The sequence below is a fragment of the Macaca thibetana genome, chromosome 9, assembly GCF_024542745.1.
Source record: "Macaca thibetana thibetana isolate TM-01 chromosome 9, ASM2454274v1, whole genome shotgun sequence".
In the NCBI taxonomy this organism is placed as follows: domain Eukaryota; kingdom Metazoa; phylum Chordata; class Mammalia; order Primates; family Cercopithecidae; genus Macaca; species Macaca thibetana.
In genome coordinates, this window is record NC_065586.1 from 117,967,105 (window position 1) to 117,986,603 (window position 19,499).

At 40.8% G+C, this 19,499-nt stretch overlaps 1 protein-coding gene across 4 annotated transcripts in view; it reads right to left on the minus strand.

Annotated features, from left to right (window-relative positions):
• Nucleotides 1–19,499, minus strand: part of ATE1 (arginyltransferase 1) — a 186,943-nt gene that overhangs the window by 138,238 nt on the left and 29,206 nt on the right. For 2 of the 4 annotated variants that reach the window (XM_050804581.1, XM_050804580.1), the window contains exon 7: nt 18,562–18,690. The exons of the other annotated variants lie outside the window; for them this stretch is intronic. In XM_050804581.1, coding sequence (XP_050660538.1) covers nt 18,562–18,690 — 129 coding nt within the window. The remainder of the gene's footprint in view (nt 1–18,561; nt 18,691–19,499) is intronic. 4 annotated transcript variants of the gene reach the window in all.

The following is a 19,499-nucleotide window of genomic DNA, read 5'->3' on the forward strand; positions in this document are numbered from 1 at the left end:
TCAAGAACACTATTTTCTTCCCAAGTAGCTTTCAATTTGGCAACAACTGAATTCTCTCTCCAGCTGTTTTTTAAAAGTAGTCAACTCAGCTGCTCATTCATTCAAAACATGTTCACTGGGCTTCTACTCCATTCCAGACACTCTGCTGGGCATTGTGTATTTCTTCAGACTCTTGCATATAGTATTTTTATACGTCAGTGTAACAAGCACAAAGTAATGCTATGGATTACAGTACCCCAATATAGCTAATTTATCAAAACAAGAGATCTGCTCCTGTATGAACAAGAAGCTCTACCACTAGAATAAAAAAACAGGACACCTATAGTTCTTTTGTCTCCAGTTCTAGGTAAAGCAATTAAGAAATACACATATATTAATAGAAACTAGGCACCATAGCGTGAGGCAGGAGAATCACTTGAGCCCAGGGATTCAAGGATATAGTGCACAGTGATGATAACACTTACAAATAACCAACTGCACTTCAGCCTGGGCAACATAGTGAGATCCTGTCTCTTTAAAAAAAAAAAAAAAGGAAAGAAAATCATAAATAAATCTTTTCCCAAATGATATCTTTTACAGGTTTTATGTGGTATAATAGATGAATCAACATATTAAAAATTCTTTACAGGTTTTTTTGTTTTGTTTTGTTTTGTTTTGTTTTTTAAGGAGTCTCACTCTGTCGCCCAGGCTGGAGTGCAATGGAGCGATCTCAGCTCACTGCAACCTCCACCTCCTAGGTTCAAGCAATTCTCCTGCCTCAGCCTCCTGAGTAGCTGGGCCAACAGGCACATGTCGCCACGCCCAGCTAATTTCTTTTGTATTTTAGTAGAGACGGGGTTTCACCACGTTGCCCAGGATGGTCTCAAACTCCTGAGCTCAGGCAATCTGCCCACCTCGACCTCCCAAAGAGCTAGGATTATAGGCGTGAGCCACCACGCCTGGCCTACAGGTTTTATGTGGTATAAAAGGATAAATTAAAATATTAAAAATTCTCAAAGATTAAAATTATATGTTGATAAATCAAACTGAGTGGTTTTGAATATTACTTTTTTCTTTGACTAGACTGATTTTAATATTAAAATTTAAAATATATGTCCTTTTAATTCAGACAAATATTTGAATTAAAAAGAAAAAACAACCAAGAAAAATATAATTTCATGTGCAAATGTTGACTGGGTAACCAGAAGGATCACTTACTTGCCCTTGACCTCAGTATCTCTGATAGTTCCTAATAACATCATCCAGACCTAGTAACAAAAGTTCAGTCGATGATTATTTGGCCAAGCACCTTTACAAGTATAACCTTATGTAATTATCACATCAAACTGTGTTGTAGGTCCTTCCCATGTTTACAAATGAGGAACCTGAAGTGAAGAGAGCTGAGCAATTGGGAACTTGCTGAAAGCCACACAGGTAGTAAGTAGAGGAGACAAGAGTTAAGGCAGAAATGACTAGTTAGAGTTCACATTTTCACCCTGGATGCTACTCAGCCTTCATGTCAACAATATCCTGACCCAAAATTATGGAACTGTGAACATAGCAAGCACTGTTTGGTAGTACTGATATCACCTTCACACCGTTCAATCCAAACAGTCTATCACTGGGCACATTTGTTCTCAGGCAGAAGGTTAATCAAGAACCAGCATCCATTTCATGCCAAGCATTCCATTTGACAGCTAACGTCCCATTTCACGGGCTTAATCCTCAAATTTCAGAAAACATTGTAAGTATGTTCAAATTAATTGTAATAATTATTGTTATATAAAGCTAAACCTTAAGCAGAGGTCAATTATCAAGCTACTCCAGAACTTCGGACATTCAAATCAAAGACAAAACCCAGAAAAAAACAATAAAGGTGAAAATGAGGACTCAAAAAAGGCACTTCCTAATGTTTATATTCCCAACTTACAGAAGAGTCCCACAAGCTCCTCTTCCCACTTTCCTCTTGACTGTAACTTTACTAACAATAAACTTGGTGATCTAGTTTCCAAGCCAATAACCAATACTTCCAACCCTCCTTTATATCTGCTCTATTTTTCCCATAACACCGCCTGCTAACCTACTATATAATTTACTGATGTATTATGTTTATTGTTTAATAACTATCTCTGACCATTTTCCCCCAACCAAACCCCCAGAATGCAAGCTCCATGAGAGCAAGAGATCTTTATCTGATTTACTCACTGATTAAAGAGTTACCAAATGCCTCGACAGTACTTGACGTATAGCAGGTGCTCAATATTTTAACGAACATATTAAGAAATTACAAATTAGAAAGGGAAGAAATGCTAATACTAGACAAACTAACACAAGAATTGTCAGCAAGAAAGAGAAAGGATAAAGGGGACAACAGAGTAACTTTAGAGAGAAAAGCAGTGGCCCATGGCACGCGGAAATACAACAAGAGCAGAAGAATATTCCTAGGAAAATACGAGAGCCATTATCAACAGGCAAGTCCTGCTCAGCATTCTGTTTGAGAAGGTGAGGAAGAACACAATACGTTTTGGGAACATTGTCATTTTAAATGATTAGAGTACATAATATCTCAGCAATAAAAACGCTTCCAATGCCTGGAAAATTTGCTTACAATGAACAATTCACTCACTGATGTCAGTCACTCCATATTTTAACTGAGGCCCACTTTAACTTTTTCCAATGTCAACATCATGTCTAGTATAAAAAGCACTGCAGACTGGGGCGCGGTGGTTCATGACTGTAATCCCAGCACTTTGGGAGGCTAAGGCGGGTAGATCACTTGAGGTCAGGAGTTGGAGACCAGCCTGGCCAACATGGTGAAACCCCATCTCTACTAAAACTACAAAAATTAGCTGGGCGGGGCCAGGTGAGGTAGCTCACGCCTGTAATTCCAGCACTTTGGGAGGCCAAGGCGGGTGGATCACAAGGTCAGGAGATCAAGACCATCCTGGGAATGGTGAAACCTCATCTCTACTAAAAATATAAAAAATTAGCCGGGTGTGGTGGCGGGTGCCTGTAGTCCCAGCTACTCAGGAGGCTGAGGCAGAAGAATGGTACAAACCCGGAGGCAGAGCTTGCAGTGAGCCCAGATTGCGCCACTGCACTCCAGCCTGGGCGACAGAGCGAGACTCCGTGTCAAAAAAAAAAAAAAAATAGCCAGCAGTAGTGGCAAACACCTGTAATCCCAGCTACTGGGGAGTCTGAGGCAGAAGAATTGCTTGAGCCTGAGAGGCAAAGGTTGCAGTGAGCCAACAGGGCACCACTGCACTCCAGTCTGAGTGACAGAGTGAGACCCCATCTCAAAAACAAACAAACAAACAAAAAACCCAAAGCATTGCAATTTCAGACATTGCTCTGCCACTAACTACTCATGTTACCTTAGGCAAATTAATTAATTCTTTAAATATGAGACATTCATCTATATAATCCTAAAATCCTTTCACCTCCAATGTTGTATGATGGTATGATTTTGTGATCTGAGACAAGTTTTAGGAAGTTACTGACCAAAAGGAACTTTGAGTTAAATGTTGGCTTGGCACAGTAGCTCATACGTGTAATCTCAGCACTTTGGGAGGATCATTTGAGGCCAGGAGTTCAAGACCAGGCTAGGCAACATAGCAAGGCAAGGCCTCCTCTCAAAAAAAAAGGGCCAGGTGTGGTGGCATATGCCTGTAGTGCCAGCTACTCAGGGGACCAAGGCAGGAGAGACTGCTTGTACTCTGGAGTTGAAGGCTGCAGTGAGCTATGACGACACCGCACTCCAGCCTGGGTGACAGAGCAAGAGCCTGTGTCAAACAATGAAAAGGAGGGAGGAAGGGAAAAGAGGGGAGTGGAAGGGAGAGAAGAAAGAGAAGGAAAGAAAGATGAATATTTCCAGTGCTAGTTTTAACTCCATCCCTTTGGATCTCCCCAAAAAGGAACATGCTTGGGATGTAACAGTGTCTCTCTCCAACAGTAAATGATTGAAAAGCTTTGGTCATTTAACTACTGTTAGTAACAAATGTCTTGTCACAGACTTTGGGAGACTACAATGCACAAGTGTGCCCTGACTTAGGAGCTGCTTAAAGAAACTGGCTTCCTTGATCGAATTATACAAATAATTGCCTAAGCTCTCTACTTTATTCAAGTAAGTTAGCCTGGCTTTAAAAAATAAGCTTCAGGCCAGGCACGGTGGCTCATGCCTGTAATCCCAGCACTTTGGGAGGCCGAGGCAGGTGGATCACCTGAGATCCGGAGTTTAAGACTAGCCTGGCCAACATGGTGAAACCCTGCCTCTACTAAAAATACAGTATCAGCCAGGTGTGGTGGCGCACGCCTGTAATCCCAGTTACTCGGGAGACTGAGGCACGAGAATTGCTTGAACCTGGGAGGCAGAGGTTGTCATGAGCCCACATGGCGCCACAACATTCCAGCCTGGGCAACAGAGTGAGACTCTGTCTCAAAAAAAAAAAAAAAAGAGGCCAGGTGCGGTGGCTCACGCCTGTACTCCCAGCACTTTGGGAGGCTGAGGCAGGCAGATCACGAGGTCAGATCAAGAATGGTGAAACCCTGTCTCTACAAAAAAATACAAAAAATTAGCCCGGCATGGTGGTGGGCACCTGTAATCCCAGCTACTCGGGAGGCTGAGACAGGAAAATGGCATGAACGCAGGAGGCAGAGCTTGCAGTGAGCCAAGATCACACCACTGAACTCCAGCCTGGGTGACAAGAGTGAGATTCTGTCTCTCAAAAAAAAAAAAAAAAAAAAAATTTGCCTAAAGCATTTCAAAATGTGGCCGGGTGCAGGGGCTCACACCTGGAATCCCAGCATTTTGGAAGGCCAAGGCAGGCAGATGGATCACCTGAGGCCAGAGTTCCTGACCAGACTGGCCGACATGGTGAAACCCTGTCCCTACTAAAAATACAAAAATTAGCCGGGCATGGAGTTACGCGCGTGGAGTCCCAGCTACTTGGGAGGCTGAGGCATGAGATTCCCTTGAACCTGGGAGGTGGTTGTCGCAGCGAACCAAGATTTCACCACTGAACTTCAGCCTCAGCAACAGAGGTAAAGACTGTCTCTAAATAAATAAATAAATATTAAATAAATATTAAAACGTTTCAAAATGTTCGGATCTTACTCTCATTCTAATTCTGTTAATTATATGCTAGAGTTAAATATTTATAAAATACAGGTTCAGTATCCCTAATCCAAAAATCTGAAATCTAAAAGCTCCAATGGGCATTTCCTTTGACTGTCATGTTGGCACTCAACAAGTTTCCAATCTTGGAGCATTTTTGGATTTCAGATTTTCACATAAGCTATACTCAACCTATAGCACCAGCAGGTTCTCGGGTGGCACTGCTTTGCTCAACATCATTTCGTTATAACTTCAACGAGTTTGAGACCAGCTCGGGCAACATAGCAAGATCCTGCTTCTACAAAAAATAAAAAACAAGAAACAAAAATACATTGATGATTTAAAAAAAAAAAAAAAAAACCCCCGCCTCCTGGCCAGGGCTACAGTCTGTATGGAGCTTGCAATTCCCCCCACGTCTGCGTGGGTTAGGTCTGGGTCTTCCAGTTTCCTCCCACATCTCACAGGTGTGCACATTAGGTTCACTGGCATGTCTACCTGGTCCCAGTGTTAGTGTGGGTGTGTGCCTGAATATGCCCTGTGGTGGAACAGACTCCTATTCAGGGTGAGTGTCCAATCTGCGCCCTGAGCTTCCAGAATAGGCTGCAGCTCCCTGCCACCTGAACTGAAATCATTGGGTAATTGTCTTACTTATGTTTATTAACCTTTCTTAAATGTATGTATAGCTCACATTTATTTCAATGTTTAATATTAGAAAGGCTTTGGTTTTTATTTAGAAGTCTGGTGATGTTTTGTGACCAGAAATATGCTGTAGGAACTTAACTCCTGTTTACATCAATTGGTCTAGGGTAACATTGGTCTCCTTGTATGTCATTTCACCTATGACCACAGTTTCCAAAAAGTATTAATGACATTAAGTGATAACTTACTGTGTATGCCTATATATGATTGTCTGGTCTTTGCATAATTGGAGAATGTCAATTCTCTAACACACTGAAAAATTTTCTAAATATAAGTTATTACTTTCGTATACAAAAATGTAAACCATTAAGAGGGAAAAAAATGAAGATGAAAACTTCTCAAGATTAAAGTCCAGAAAATATTTAAATCCTTTAACAAGCAAAGAATCACTTGTAATTATCCTTTTAATGCCTCAATGAAAATTACAATAAATGACAGAAAAAGAAGCCTTTATTCAAACTTCTTGGGCTGTGAACACACAACGTACACAGAGAGCTGAGCCAGGAGGAAAGAGCAAAGGGTTCTCGATCTACACCACCACCTGGTGGCGGAGTGAGACAGTGGCACAGGTTCCACAGTCTCCTTTCAAGTCTCCATAGGGTCAGAATGGACTCATCACCACCTTTCCTTTCCACACTCATCGTCTAAACAAGTGAATATACATACATCTGAATATATAGATAACGATCCTCAAAATAAGCATCCCTCAGAAGTAGATATCGCCTCCTATTTCCATCTCTCATAGGAAGTTCCCTCAACTAATTTAAAAAACATTATAGGCTGGGCACAATGGCTCACACCTATAATCCCAGTATTTTAGCAGGTTGAGGCAGGAGGATCATGTGAGGCCAGGAGACCAGCCTGGACAACACAGCAAGACCCCCCTCTACAAAAATATTTAAAAATTAGCTGGGTGTGGTGACGTGCACCTGTAGTCCTAGCTACCTAGGAGGTTGAGGTGAGAAGACTGCTTGAGTCCAGGAGTTTGAAGTTACAGTGAGTTATGATCATGCCACCTGCACTCCAGCCTGGGCAAAGGAGGAGGAGGAGGAGGAGGAGGAGGAGGAGGCGGCAGAGGGGGAGGAGGGGGAGGAGGGGGAGGAGGAGACGGGGGAGACGAAGACGACGACGAAGAAGACGAAGATGAAGACAAAGAAGAAGAAAATAAAATAGATGGCAATGGATTATAGCACTTCATATAAGGCCGTGAGCCTACAATGCTATCCAAAGGAAAAAAGATGGTGGGAGGTAGGGAGCTGTGAATATAGAGAGAAATTTCTTCATTACAGAGAAACAAAATTTCAGCTAGTAAGTGTAGAACCAATAATACAATTAGACAAATCACCATTTTGCTACCTCTCCCACCTCTCCATAATAACTACTCAGGCAAGGATCATCAAAGGATGCTAAAACAAATGGATAACAGGTTATTGGGAAAGAGGTTATTCCTCCTACCTCAGAAATATTATCATAGTAAGGGTACAACATGCCCTTAAAATGAGAAGATCTAATTACAAAGAGAAAAATATAAGAATAATAAAGAGGCTGGGCGTCGTGGCTCACGCCTGTAATCCCAGCACTTTGGGAGGCCAAGGCGGGCGGATCATGAGGTCAGGAGATCGAGACCATCCTGGCTAACACAGTGAAACCCGTCTCTGCTAAAAATACAAAAAATTAGCCGGGCATGGTGGCAGGCGCCTGTAGTCCCAGCTACTCAGGAGGCTGAGACAGGAGAATGGCATGAACCTGGGAGGCAGAGTTTGTTACTGTTGATCTCGGAATGAGCCGAGATCGCGCCACGGCACTCCAGCCTGGGTAACAGAGCAAAGACTCCGTCTCAAAAAATAAATAAATAAATAAGTAAAATAATAATAAAGAGAGCTGATTAAGCAAACCAAGTGACAATAGACTTAAATGTCCCTCATCACAAATGAAGGACAACCGACATTACATGCTGCTTGATATGATACAGTAAAACAGTAAGACTGGCACAACCCCTAGAGGAAACTGACAATATGGAAAAAGCTGAACATCTGCACACTCTATGACACAGCATTTCTATTTGGCATACATCAAATAGAAATGTGTCCATACGTTTACTAAAAGATATGTCTAAGAATACACTTATGCAGCACTTTTCACAGTAGCCTCACACCAGGAACTACTAAAATTCCCACCAACAGTAGAAAGGGATAAATTCTGGATTAGTCATACATAAAACACTACACAGCGATGAAAGTGAACAATCTACTACAACAGGTAAAATAATACAGATGACTCACACTACCATAATGTTGGTCAAACACCACCACACTCAAAAGAGTGGGATTCTACTTACATTAAGTATAAAACGGGCACAATTAATCTGTAGTTTTATAAGTCAAGAGAATACTGGTATGATGGAAAAGAACAAACAGGGGCTTCTGAGGAGTTAGTAATAATCAATTTCCTTTTCTTTTTTTTTTTTTTTTGGAGGACAGAGTATCATTCTGTCACCCAGTCTGGAGTTTAGTGGCATCATCTCAGCTCACGGCAACCTCCGCGTCTCAGGTTCAAGCTATTCTCCCGCTTTAGCCTGCTGAGTAGCAATTTCTTAATCTAAGAGGTAGTTACACATGAGTTTAATCTGTGAAATTTCATCTGTCTGAACACCTATGCATACTTTTCTGTATATACATTACATTTCAATAAAAAGCTTTTTTTTTTAAGTACACATCACCTACACCTAAAAACATGCAAGCTTTTAAAAACCCTTAAGAATCTGATTACTAGGCTGGGCACGGTGGCTCACGCCTGTAATCCCAGCACTTTGGGAGGCTGAGGTGGGTGGATCACGAGATCAGGAGATCGAGACCATCCTGGCTAACACGGTGAAATCCCGTCTCTACTAAAAAAAATACAAAAAAATTAGCCGGGCGTGATGGCAGGTGCCTGTAGTCCCACCTACTCGGGAGGCTGTGGCAGGAGAATGGCATGAACTCAGGAGGCGGAGCTTGCAGTGAGCTGAGATCACACCACTGCACTCCAGCCTAGGCGACAGAATCTGATTACTAGATAACAAGCGAAATGTGAATACAGAACATTCTAAAGATAATTGGGTTAAATGTCAAAGTCATTAAATGAAAACATCAAAAAAGATTACAGAAACATAATACTCATAAACATACCATAAACACAATACAGTTCATGTAAAATGTGTGAACCATGACTGGATCCTATTTTCATTCATCTATAAAAGCTATATTCTATTTTGGGGCCAGGCACAATAGCTTATGCCTGTAATCCCAACACTTTGAGAAGCTGAGGCAGAAAAATTGCTTGAGGCCAGGAGTTCGAGACCAGCCTGAGCAATACAGCAAGACTCTACCCCTACAAAAAAAAAAAGAAAATTAAAAATTAGCCTGGCATGGTGGTTCACTCCTGTAGTCCTAGCTACTCAGAAGGGAGGCTGAGGCAGAAGGATCACTTCAGCCCAAAAGTTTAAGGCTGCAGTGAACTATGACTGTGCTACTGTACTCCAGCCTGGGTGACCAAGCAAGACCTTGTTTCTTAAAAAAAAAAAAAAAAAAAAAATTTAAAGGTATTTCTGGTACACTTGGAGCATCTGAATGTGGACTGTTATGTTATAGAATTTCTACAGGTTTTAAAGAATAAATATTGTGGTTATATAAGAGAATATACTTATTCTTAGGAGATGCATGCTGAGCACATCCAGGCGAAATGTCATAACATGCACAACTTACTTTCAAATGGTTCAAGAGAGAAAGATAAAGCAAACCTGACAAAGTTATTAACAACTTGTGAACACTGGTGAATGGAGTCTGGGTGTTAATTATATTCTTTCAATTTCTGTTCAAAAACTCCAAGTTTCAAAGTAGAAAGTTAAGGAAAAGAAGTCAATATTATAGAAAAAAATTAAGAAGCTGTCCTAGAATAAAGGAATCTAAGATGATATCACAAAATGTAATAAACTTTGATTAAACACTAAATATTTTAAAATGGGAAAATGTAAAATAAGCACTAAATACTAGATGATATTTACAAATTATCATTAAGTTTCTCAGGCGTTATAATTATACTGTGTCTTGTAGAAGCACATCTCATTTATCGAAGATGCATGCTAAAGAATTTAGAAGTAAAATGTCATGATATATAATGGATTTAAAATGACTCACACACAAAAAAAGATAAAGCAAAGGAAAACTAACAACTGTTGAAACTAGGTGAGGGGTGTACAGGTCATTATACTAATTATACTGATTATACTAATTATACTGATTATACTAATCAGTAAACCATTCTTTCAATTTTCCTTTATGTTTGATAGTGTTGATAATAAAATTTGGAAAACAATTAGTCAGTGAATGCAGAAGTGTGATGAGATTACTGGGTTTATGACTAGCCTGTTTTTGAGACAGTAAAGAAGAGATGACAGGTCAACTCTAGTTATTCTAGGAAACCAATGGCACATATTAGACAACAGTATTTTCTACAGAATAACATCAATAAAATTTCAGCTAAAATCTCATGTTTCTATCACATAGAATTACTGGTATCCTGAAAAATAAAGATTCTTGAAAGTTAGTTTTATATTGTATTATAAACGAGACAGGTCACATATTACTCCAATTTATATTACATTATTTTCTGAAAATCTGGTATCTACCTGAATGATTGAAAAGAGTCATGGAAACACACGTACTGGATTGACAAAGTCCTGTATTATTTCACTATTTGCAATTATACGCTACTTTTCTAAAGATGTTGAAACGGCTCCATTGTCTGAGGTATACACCCTGGTTCTCCGTCACGGTCGAGAAAGAATTCAGGACACGGACACACATGAGGAGTGGGTTTAGGAGCAGAAAGTTTAGCAGACAAAGAGAGAGAAAAAAGGTTTCCTGAAGATGAGAAAGTGGGTCGCCCAAAAAGGGTCTCCAGTTTGTGGCAGAATGCAATCGGTTTTGTAACGAGGCTTGAGGAGGTGGTGACTGATTTACATGGGGCTCAGGGGATTGGGTTGATCAGGTATGCCATTTATATAGCCCTCGAAGACTGACCCTCCCACCCTAGTCTTTTATTATGCAAATGTGGCCTCCACCAGGTGGTGGCCATGATACCCGTACATGTGATTTTACATGGAGGTTATCACGATGCCCGCACACGGTGGCAACAGGGAAAAGAGGGCAGGAGAGGCCATACTGAATGTACCTGGTTTCCAGGTACAGCTGTCTGCATTTACATATAAAAGCTCCTAGTTTGCATATCTATGCCTGACTCCTCAGTGCTTTCAGTTAGAGAAGAAATGGTTTACGGCTGCTTTTTATTAAAGGAAAACTCCACTGAGAACTTTTACCCTTTCTAGCTGCCTAAAAATTATTTTTTAATAGCGCCTGTATTAATGTTACTAAAAAGAATTGCTTAGAATAGCCAGGCAATCTATATTTATCTTCTCATCAAATTTCTCAAAAAATAACCTATTTTTCAAAGTATTTAAATGATTATTTTACAGAGTCAAAATGGACTTAATGCACTGATGTGGTTGGTTACCTGAAATCTTCAAATAGGCATATTAACTGTTGTTTACTTTAAATGTTTTCCAACAAAAAAAGCAAAACATGTATTTTCTTGAACATAATTAGTTTCCCCTCTTATATTAACCAAACTACACCACAGTGTGATACTATACAGAGTCCCTTAAAGCAAGTCAGTAGAACACAAACTTCTCAAAGAACTTTTTTGACTTCTCTTTCTGCATTAGAGCAGTCAGTCCCACAGATAGTGCACTCTCTATCTGGAAGCCAAGGGTTTGCCGAGTGGAGGAAGAGTTTGTGGGATGAAAACACGGCAGGTGAAGAACCTCATCTGCAGCAGTGACCATCTCCTTATATAGAACTATCGCTAGGGCAGCTGGCAGGTGAATCCCTGTTAATGAGCCCCAAATTTAATTATCTTACCTGGACCAGAGGTGTCATTCAAAGAGAACACAAGAGTGGCAGAAAGATTTGGGGGAGAAGGGAGGAGTTGTTGGTGAAAGGGGGTTCCTCAGTGCTCTTTATTTGGAAAAGAGATATGGGGAAGTTCAAAGCTAAGAACACCTGAAAACAACAGATTCTGGTGGTTAGCAATTCAGAGGCAGCCAGTAGTTCCATTTAAGCAACAAGCTTAACAAGTAAAGGGAACCAGGAAAAGATGCAACTAAGAAGAGCCCTCTTGGGGTCAGAACAAACCTCAAAAACTGGACTCAAAAACTGCCGGAGCAAATGGGCCCAAATTTAATTAATGCAGACTGTGGAGCAATTTATGCCCTAGAAGACCATGCCCTAGAAGACCATGCCCCAGGAGACCACTGAAATCAACAGAGCACTCAGTCAGCAATCAGTGGAAACTAAAAGCTGGGTGTGACACAAACAGTGACAAACACTTTTTTTTTTTTTTTTTTTTGACAGAGTCTCCCTCTTGTCGCCCTCGCCCAGGCCGGAGTGCAATGGTGCCATCTCGGCTCACTACAACCTCTGCCTCCTGGGTTAGAGTAATTCTCCTGCCTCAGCCTTCTGAGTAGCTGGATTATAGGCGCCCTCCACCATGCCCAGCTAATTTTTGTATTTTTAGTAGTAGGACCCTCCAGAGGGTTTCGCCATGTTGGCCAGGCTGGTCTCAAGCTCCTGACCTCAGGTGATCCAACTGCCTTGGCCTCCTAAAGTGATGGGATTACTGGCATGAGCCATCGGGCCCAGCCTCAGTGGTAAACATTTTAAAAGGATCAGGGAGAGACAAAAAGAACACTACTAAGACCACTGACATCCAGGATGACTGTGCATATGGCCCAGGCTGAGCCCTCTAGGGAGCGACATCAGAGGCTTCTCATATATAAATGCATACTCTCCTTTCTTCTCTTCACTGACTTAAAAAGCAATTGTAGGCCGGGCGTGGTGGCTTATGCCTGTAATCCCAGCACTTTGGGAGGCCGAGGCGGACAGAACACGATGTCAGGAAATCAAGACCATCCTGGCTAACATAGTGTAACCCCATCTCTACTAAAAATACAAAAAATTAGCCAGACATGGTGGCACACAGGTAGGTGTAGTCCCAGCTACTCAGGAGGCTGAGGCAGGAGAATCACTTAAACCCAGGAGGCAGTGAGCCAAGATCACGCCACTGCACTCCAGCCTCGGAGACAGAGCGAGACTTCGTCCCAAAAAAAAAAAAAAAAAAAAAATCGTAAAAACGGTATGTAGATAATTGTACTATTGGGACAATAACATAGAGAAAAGTAATATATTTGACAGTAACTTCATTAAGTAGACAGGAACACAACTATACTAGAAGGTAATTTGAATCCATAGAACAAATGAGAACCAGAAATAGTAAATAAACTGGTTAATGTAAGAAATTATAAATAACTACTTGTTTTTATTCCTTTTCTTCTTATAAAAGACACAATTACATAAAGGAATAATTGTAACTATAATTATTGAATTTGTAACAGATACATGTAATACGTACAACAATAATGGCACAAAAAAGGGAAAGAGGGACTAAAACGATACAGAACTAGCATTTTTTACATCTCTCTGGAATTAAGTTCGTATAAATCTGAAGTCAATTGTGTAAATTAAGATCTCTATCTTAAATACTAGAGTAGCCACTGATATTTTAAAAATACATAGTGAAAAAAATCACTCAAGGAATAAAAATGTTACACTAGAAAATATTCATTTAGTACACCAGAAAATATCTAATGCAAAAGAAAGCAGTAAAAGAACGGAGGAAGGTCAGACGCAGTGGCTCATGCCTGTAATTCCAGCACTTTGTGAGGCCAAGGCAGGCAGATCACCTGAGTTTGAGACCAGCCTGACTAATATGGAGAAACTCGTCTCTGCTAAAAATACAAAATTAGCCGGACGTGGTGGCACATGCCTATAATCCCAGTTACTAGGGAGGCTGAGGCAGGAGAAGTTACTACGGAGGCTGAGGCAGGAGAATCGCTTGAACCCGGAAGGCGGACGTAGCGGTGAGCCGAGATCACGCCATTGCACTCCAGCCTGGGCAACAAGAGCAAAACTCCATCTCAAAAAAAAAAAGGAACAGAGGGAAAAAAAAAACAGACATATCAGGGAAATGGAAATGGAAGTAAAATGGAAGGTATAAATTCAACTAGTTCAATCAAAACATTAAATGTGAACTGACTGAACACTTCAATGAAAAGGGAGACTGTTCTCCCTCTGGACTTTAAAAAACCGAAAACAAAAACCCAGGTCAATTACATGGTGTCTAAAAGAGGCACACTTTAGATTCAAAGACACAAACAGACTGAAGGTAGGAGGAAAAACATGTATCATGCAAACAGGAATCGCAACATGGAGTGGCTCTACTAAGAGCAGACAAAATAGATTTTCACCAGGAAATGTTCCTAGGAATATAGATAATTCACAGAATGCAACAGTCTAATCACATACATAAGAGACTTGTACCCAGAATACATATAATGAACTCCTACAACTCAGTAACAAAGACAACCCAATTAAAAAATGAGCAAAGGGTTAGAATACGCAATTCTCCAAAGAAGAAATGCAAAAGGCCAAAAAGCACAGGAAGGGAAATGCAAATCAAAACCATAATGAGACACCACGTTACACGCACTATGAGTAACAATCAATTTTAAGAAAAAATAGACACAAGTGCTGGTGAGCACATGGAGGGAGAAAGTGGAGCCTTTATCCACTTCTGGTGGGAATGGTAAATGATTTCGCTCTCTGAAAAACAAGTCTGGCGGTTCCTCAAAAGGAAAACACAGTTACCACATGACCCAGTAATTCCTCGTGTAGGTATACACCCAAGAAAATACACATCCACATAAAAATAGGAACATGAAATGTTCATAACAGAATTTTCTATAAAAGTCAAACAATAGGCCGGGCGCGGTGGCTCAAGCCTGTAATCCCAGCACTTTGGGAGGCCCAGGCGGGCGGATCACGAGGTCAGGAGATCGAGACCATCCTGACTAACACGGTGAAACCCCGTCTCTACTAAAAAATACAAAAAAACTAGCCGGGCGAGGTGGCGGGCGCCTGTAGTCCCAGCTACTCGGGAGGCTGAGGCAGGAGAATGGCGTAAACCTGGGAGGCGGAGCTTGCAGTGAGCAGAGATCCGGCCACTGCACTCCAGCCTGGGCGACAGAGCGAGACTCCGTCTCAAAAAAAAAAAAAAAAAAAAAAAAAAAAAAAAAAGTCAAACAATAAAAACCACCCAAGGCTGGGCACAGTGGCTTACGTCTGTAATCCTAGCACTTCGGGAGGCTGAGGCGGATCACCCTAAGGTCAGGAGTTTGAGACCAGCCTGGCCAACATGGTGAAACCCCATCTCTACTAAAAACACAAAAAAACAAATTAGCTGGGCATGGTGGCGGGCGCCTGTAATCCCAGCTACTTGAGACACGGAGGTTGCAGTGAGCCAAGATCACGCCATCGCACTCCAGCCTGGTTGACAAAAGAGAAACTCCGGCTCAAAAAAAAAAAAAACAAAAAAAAAAATGTCCATCAATGGATGAGTGGAAAACAAAATATAGTATATCAGCCAGGAGCAGTGGCTCACATCTGTAATCCCAGCACTTTAGGATTACAGGATTTGAGACCAGTCTGGCCAATGTGGCGAAATCCCATTGCCACTAAAAATACAAAAATTAGTCAGGCATGGTGGCACATGCCTGTAGTCCCAGCTACTCCAGTGGCTAAGGTATGAGAATCACTTGAACCTGGAAGGCGAAGTTGCAGTAAGCCAATATGGCGCCATGCACTCCTGCCTGGGCGACAGAGCAAGACTGTCCCCCCCACCCAAAAAAAAGAAAAAAACAAATCAAACATGTACAAAGCATTAAATAATATACATTTTGCTGGGTGTAATAATGGTACTGTGTTATATATTTTTTAATGTCTATATTAATAACTTTTAATCTAAGAATAGAGTTCCCTTTTTCTTTATTAATTTATTTAAAGAAACTAGGTAATTGATCTTATACAAGTGCCCAAGTGTCATTTTAACATATTCCTTTACCCCTCATATTTTCTGTGAACTGGTCAGTAGAATCTAGAAGCTTGGATAGATCCAGATTCAATTTCTTTAGCAAGAACATTCCATAGGTGGTGGTTTATACTTCTTACTAGATTACATTAGGAGGCACGTTATCTGCTCCTCCTACATTTTTAGTCAGTTAAGATACACACTTAAGGACTTACATATAAAACAATATGTCTGAGATTTGGTATAAAATAGCACAGCAAAATAACAACAAAAAAGTATGGAGAGATAGATGAAACAAGAATGGCAGCATGTTAAGGCTAGCTGAACACTGATGGTAGGTATGTGGCAGTTTAACTATTTCTAAAATATTATTTTTTTAAACATCTGGCTCCTACCTAAACCTCCCAAAGCCTCATCCCTTGGTCAGGTACAGTGGCTCACACCTGTAATCCCAGCACTTTGGGAGGCCAAGGTCGGTGGATCACCTGAGGTCAGGAGTTCAAGACCAGCCTGGCCAACATGATGAAACCCTGTCTCTACTAAAAATATAAAAATTAGATAGGTGTAGTGGCGCACACCTGTAATCCCAAAGACTCAGGGGTCTGAGGCAGAAGAACTGCTTGAACCCGGGAGGCAGAAGTTTCAGTGAGCTGAGGCTGCAGTGAGCCAAGATCACGCCACTGCACTCCAGCCTGGGAGACAGAGCAAGAATGTCTCAAAAAAAAAAAAAAAAGCCTCATCCCTTATTACCTCCTAACATGTACTCTATGTTTTGGCCACACTAAACTAAGTATTAATAGTAGTTCCTCAAAATGGCGTATAATTTCACCATCCACACCTCTGCATTTGTTAGTCCTGGTGCCCAGAACACGCTTCTCCCTTTTTGTCCTGGCAAACACCTACTCATCTTTCCAGACTCGGCTCAGATGTCACTTCCCTCAGAAAAACCTCTATAACTTCCAGTCTCACACTAAGCTGGCTGTCCCTACTCATCCAGTGGCTAATTCTAAAGGCACTGGAATTACATACCTGTCTACCACCCCAATTCAGACTATGAATGCCTTTAGTGCTGCTCTAAGTGTACATAAAGGGACTTCCCAGAAGCCTGAAGCCTACTAGGAGAAGTCCCTAGGGAAGTCTTGAATAAACATACTGGGCCACAGAAACATTTCATCCCAGCTATTCCTACCTGCTAAGCAGAGAGGTACAAAGGCATCATCTCCAAAGCAGTAGGAAGGAGGAAAGTTCAGAAAGGAGTAAGACTCCCCGAGAATACCAAAGGAAGCTTCTTAAGCCTAGCAGAATAGAATCCTTACTATCCGCAAATGCTATCACCTACAGTGGCATGGATCGATAGGGAACCTAGGACACAGCTTCTCAAAACTGAAATGTGCGTATAAATCCTTTGGAAACTTAGTTTAAGATGTAGATTCTGGCCAGACGCAGTGGCTCACGCCTGTAATCCCAGCACTCTGGGAGGCCAAGGCAGCAGATCACAAAGTCAAGAAATCGAGATCAACCTAGTCAATATGGTGAAACTCAATCTCTACTAAAACTATAAAAATTAGCCGGCCGTGGTGGCACGCGCCTGTAGTCCCAGCTACTCGGGAGGCTGAGGCAGGAGAATCGCTTGAACCTGGGTGGTGGAGGTTGCAGTGAACAGAGATCGCGCCACTGCACTTGAGCCTAGCGACACAGCAAGTCTCCATCTCAAAAAAAAACAAAAAACAAACAAAAAAAAAACACTGTAGATGCTGAATGAACAGGACTGCGAGTCTGTGTTCCAGGTGCTGCTGATGCTGCAGGTCTGCAGATGACACTTTAACCAGAAGACTCTGGGGGATCTGGGAAGTGAGCCCTTTCTCAGTGAACATGCAGCATTAACTCCCATCCTATTAACCCTCTCTTTTTAGCTTACACATTGTGTCATTAAAAAAACAAAAGCAGTCAAAAAATCAAAACTCTAAGTCTTCTGTATCTGTCGGCCTCTGTCTTCCAACATATCATGGTTCTACTGTGACAATGATGCCATCTCATTCATTTCAATATCCCAAGCCTGGAAAAGACAGGCCCTCAATAAATGCCTGTTAAATCATATTACATCTAACAGAAGGTCCCCAACTTATAATGGTCGGACTTATGCTTTTCAACTTTACAATGATGCAAAACCATTCTGTTTTTCACTTTCAGTACAGTATTCAATAAATCACATGAGATATTCAACATTTTATTTAAAAATAGGCTTTGTGTTAGATGATTCTGCTTAACTAAAGGCCATTATAAGTGTTCTGAGCATGTTTAAAGCAGGCGAGGCTAAGCTATGATGTTCAGTAGGTTAGGTGTAGGTATTTCTTTCTAATTCACTTGTTATTTTTGCTCATTGGTCTGTCTTTCCCATTTGATTATCAATTTCTTGAAGACAGAGACTCCTCCTTTTGTTCTGTGGCACACAGTCTGGCACACAATGGGTATTCAGTAAATGACTGTTAACCTAGGGTGGATGACTGACCATATAAACCACTACATTCAGGTTCCTAGAGAAGACACTGAGAACACATCCTGCATTTGCAATCCTTTTTTCTAAGAATTTAAAATGCTCACATGTATGACTCATGTGAGTGTTCGTGGAAGTTCAGTAATACACATTGAAAGGGTCATCAGCTCCACCTGACAAGTAAGAAAACAGCATATATTATACTTCTTCCCAGACAACCTTATCAACACAGAAAACAACAGTTAACAAACAATACCTCAGTCTTCCCACATTCATCAGGTAGATCCTGGTGTATGGCCACTTGATACTTGACATACAAAGAAAAGGACTGGCTGAAAGACGACTTGAACTCTGGGTCCTCAAAGGAGGCAGGTACTAACCTCACCTTCAGAGCAAGGAAAATACAAGCAAATGCTATTGAAACATCTCTAACTGATCATATGCTTCTGAAGGTGAGGCTAGAGTAAGATCTCCGCAAATTCACACCAAAGCTCAAACTGGAATTTGTCATGAAAAGAAACCCTAGACTGGGCGGACTGGCGCAGAGACTGAAGTGCTAACTCTGTACTAAAACTTATGAAAATCTCAAAATCATAAGAGCCAACAATTTGTTCTTCTTTTTTTTTTTCTCTATCCACTTATTGTAGTTTTCTGCATAAACTAGAGTCAATATTGTTGTTAATCGTGGTCATGATCACTACTTTTGCTATCTCTATACTAAGTGTTTTAAGCTTTTTTCCTTTACAGATTTTTCTTGGGTCATTTAACTTACAAAATTATTAGCATATGAGTTCTTCTATTAAAATGTTCTACTATCTGCCTTTTTTAGTCCCACTCAATTGTGCAAGGGTAGCACATTAATAAATAATAATTTAGCTGGGATCAATTCTTTCTACATACGTCTTTCAAATACGAATAAAGAATTAAAATCATTTTAGGCAAAGTATGTATCTACCATAAAAATATAAAGTTTCCTGCATTTTCCTCATAGGTATTTTAATTTAGAGCTCTATTACTATCTTTTAGATAAATGCATCTAAAATAGTGATTTTAAAGAATTTTACATATTACTTTCCACTCTGAAATTATACATGGCTGGTACTTAACATGGCACTAGGTAAAATTTGCACTTTCAGAATGTCCATTAATTCAGTCTTAGGTATTTGCAGATATGCTGCAAATTGAACACAAATA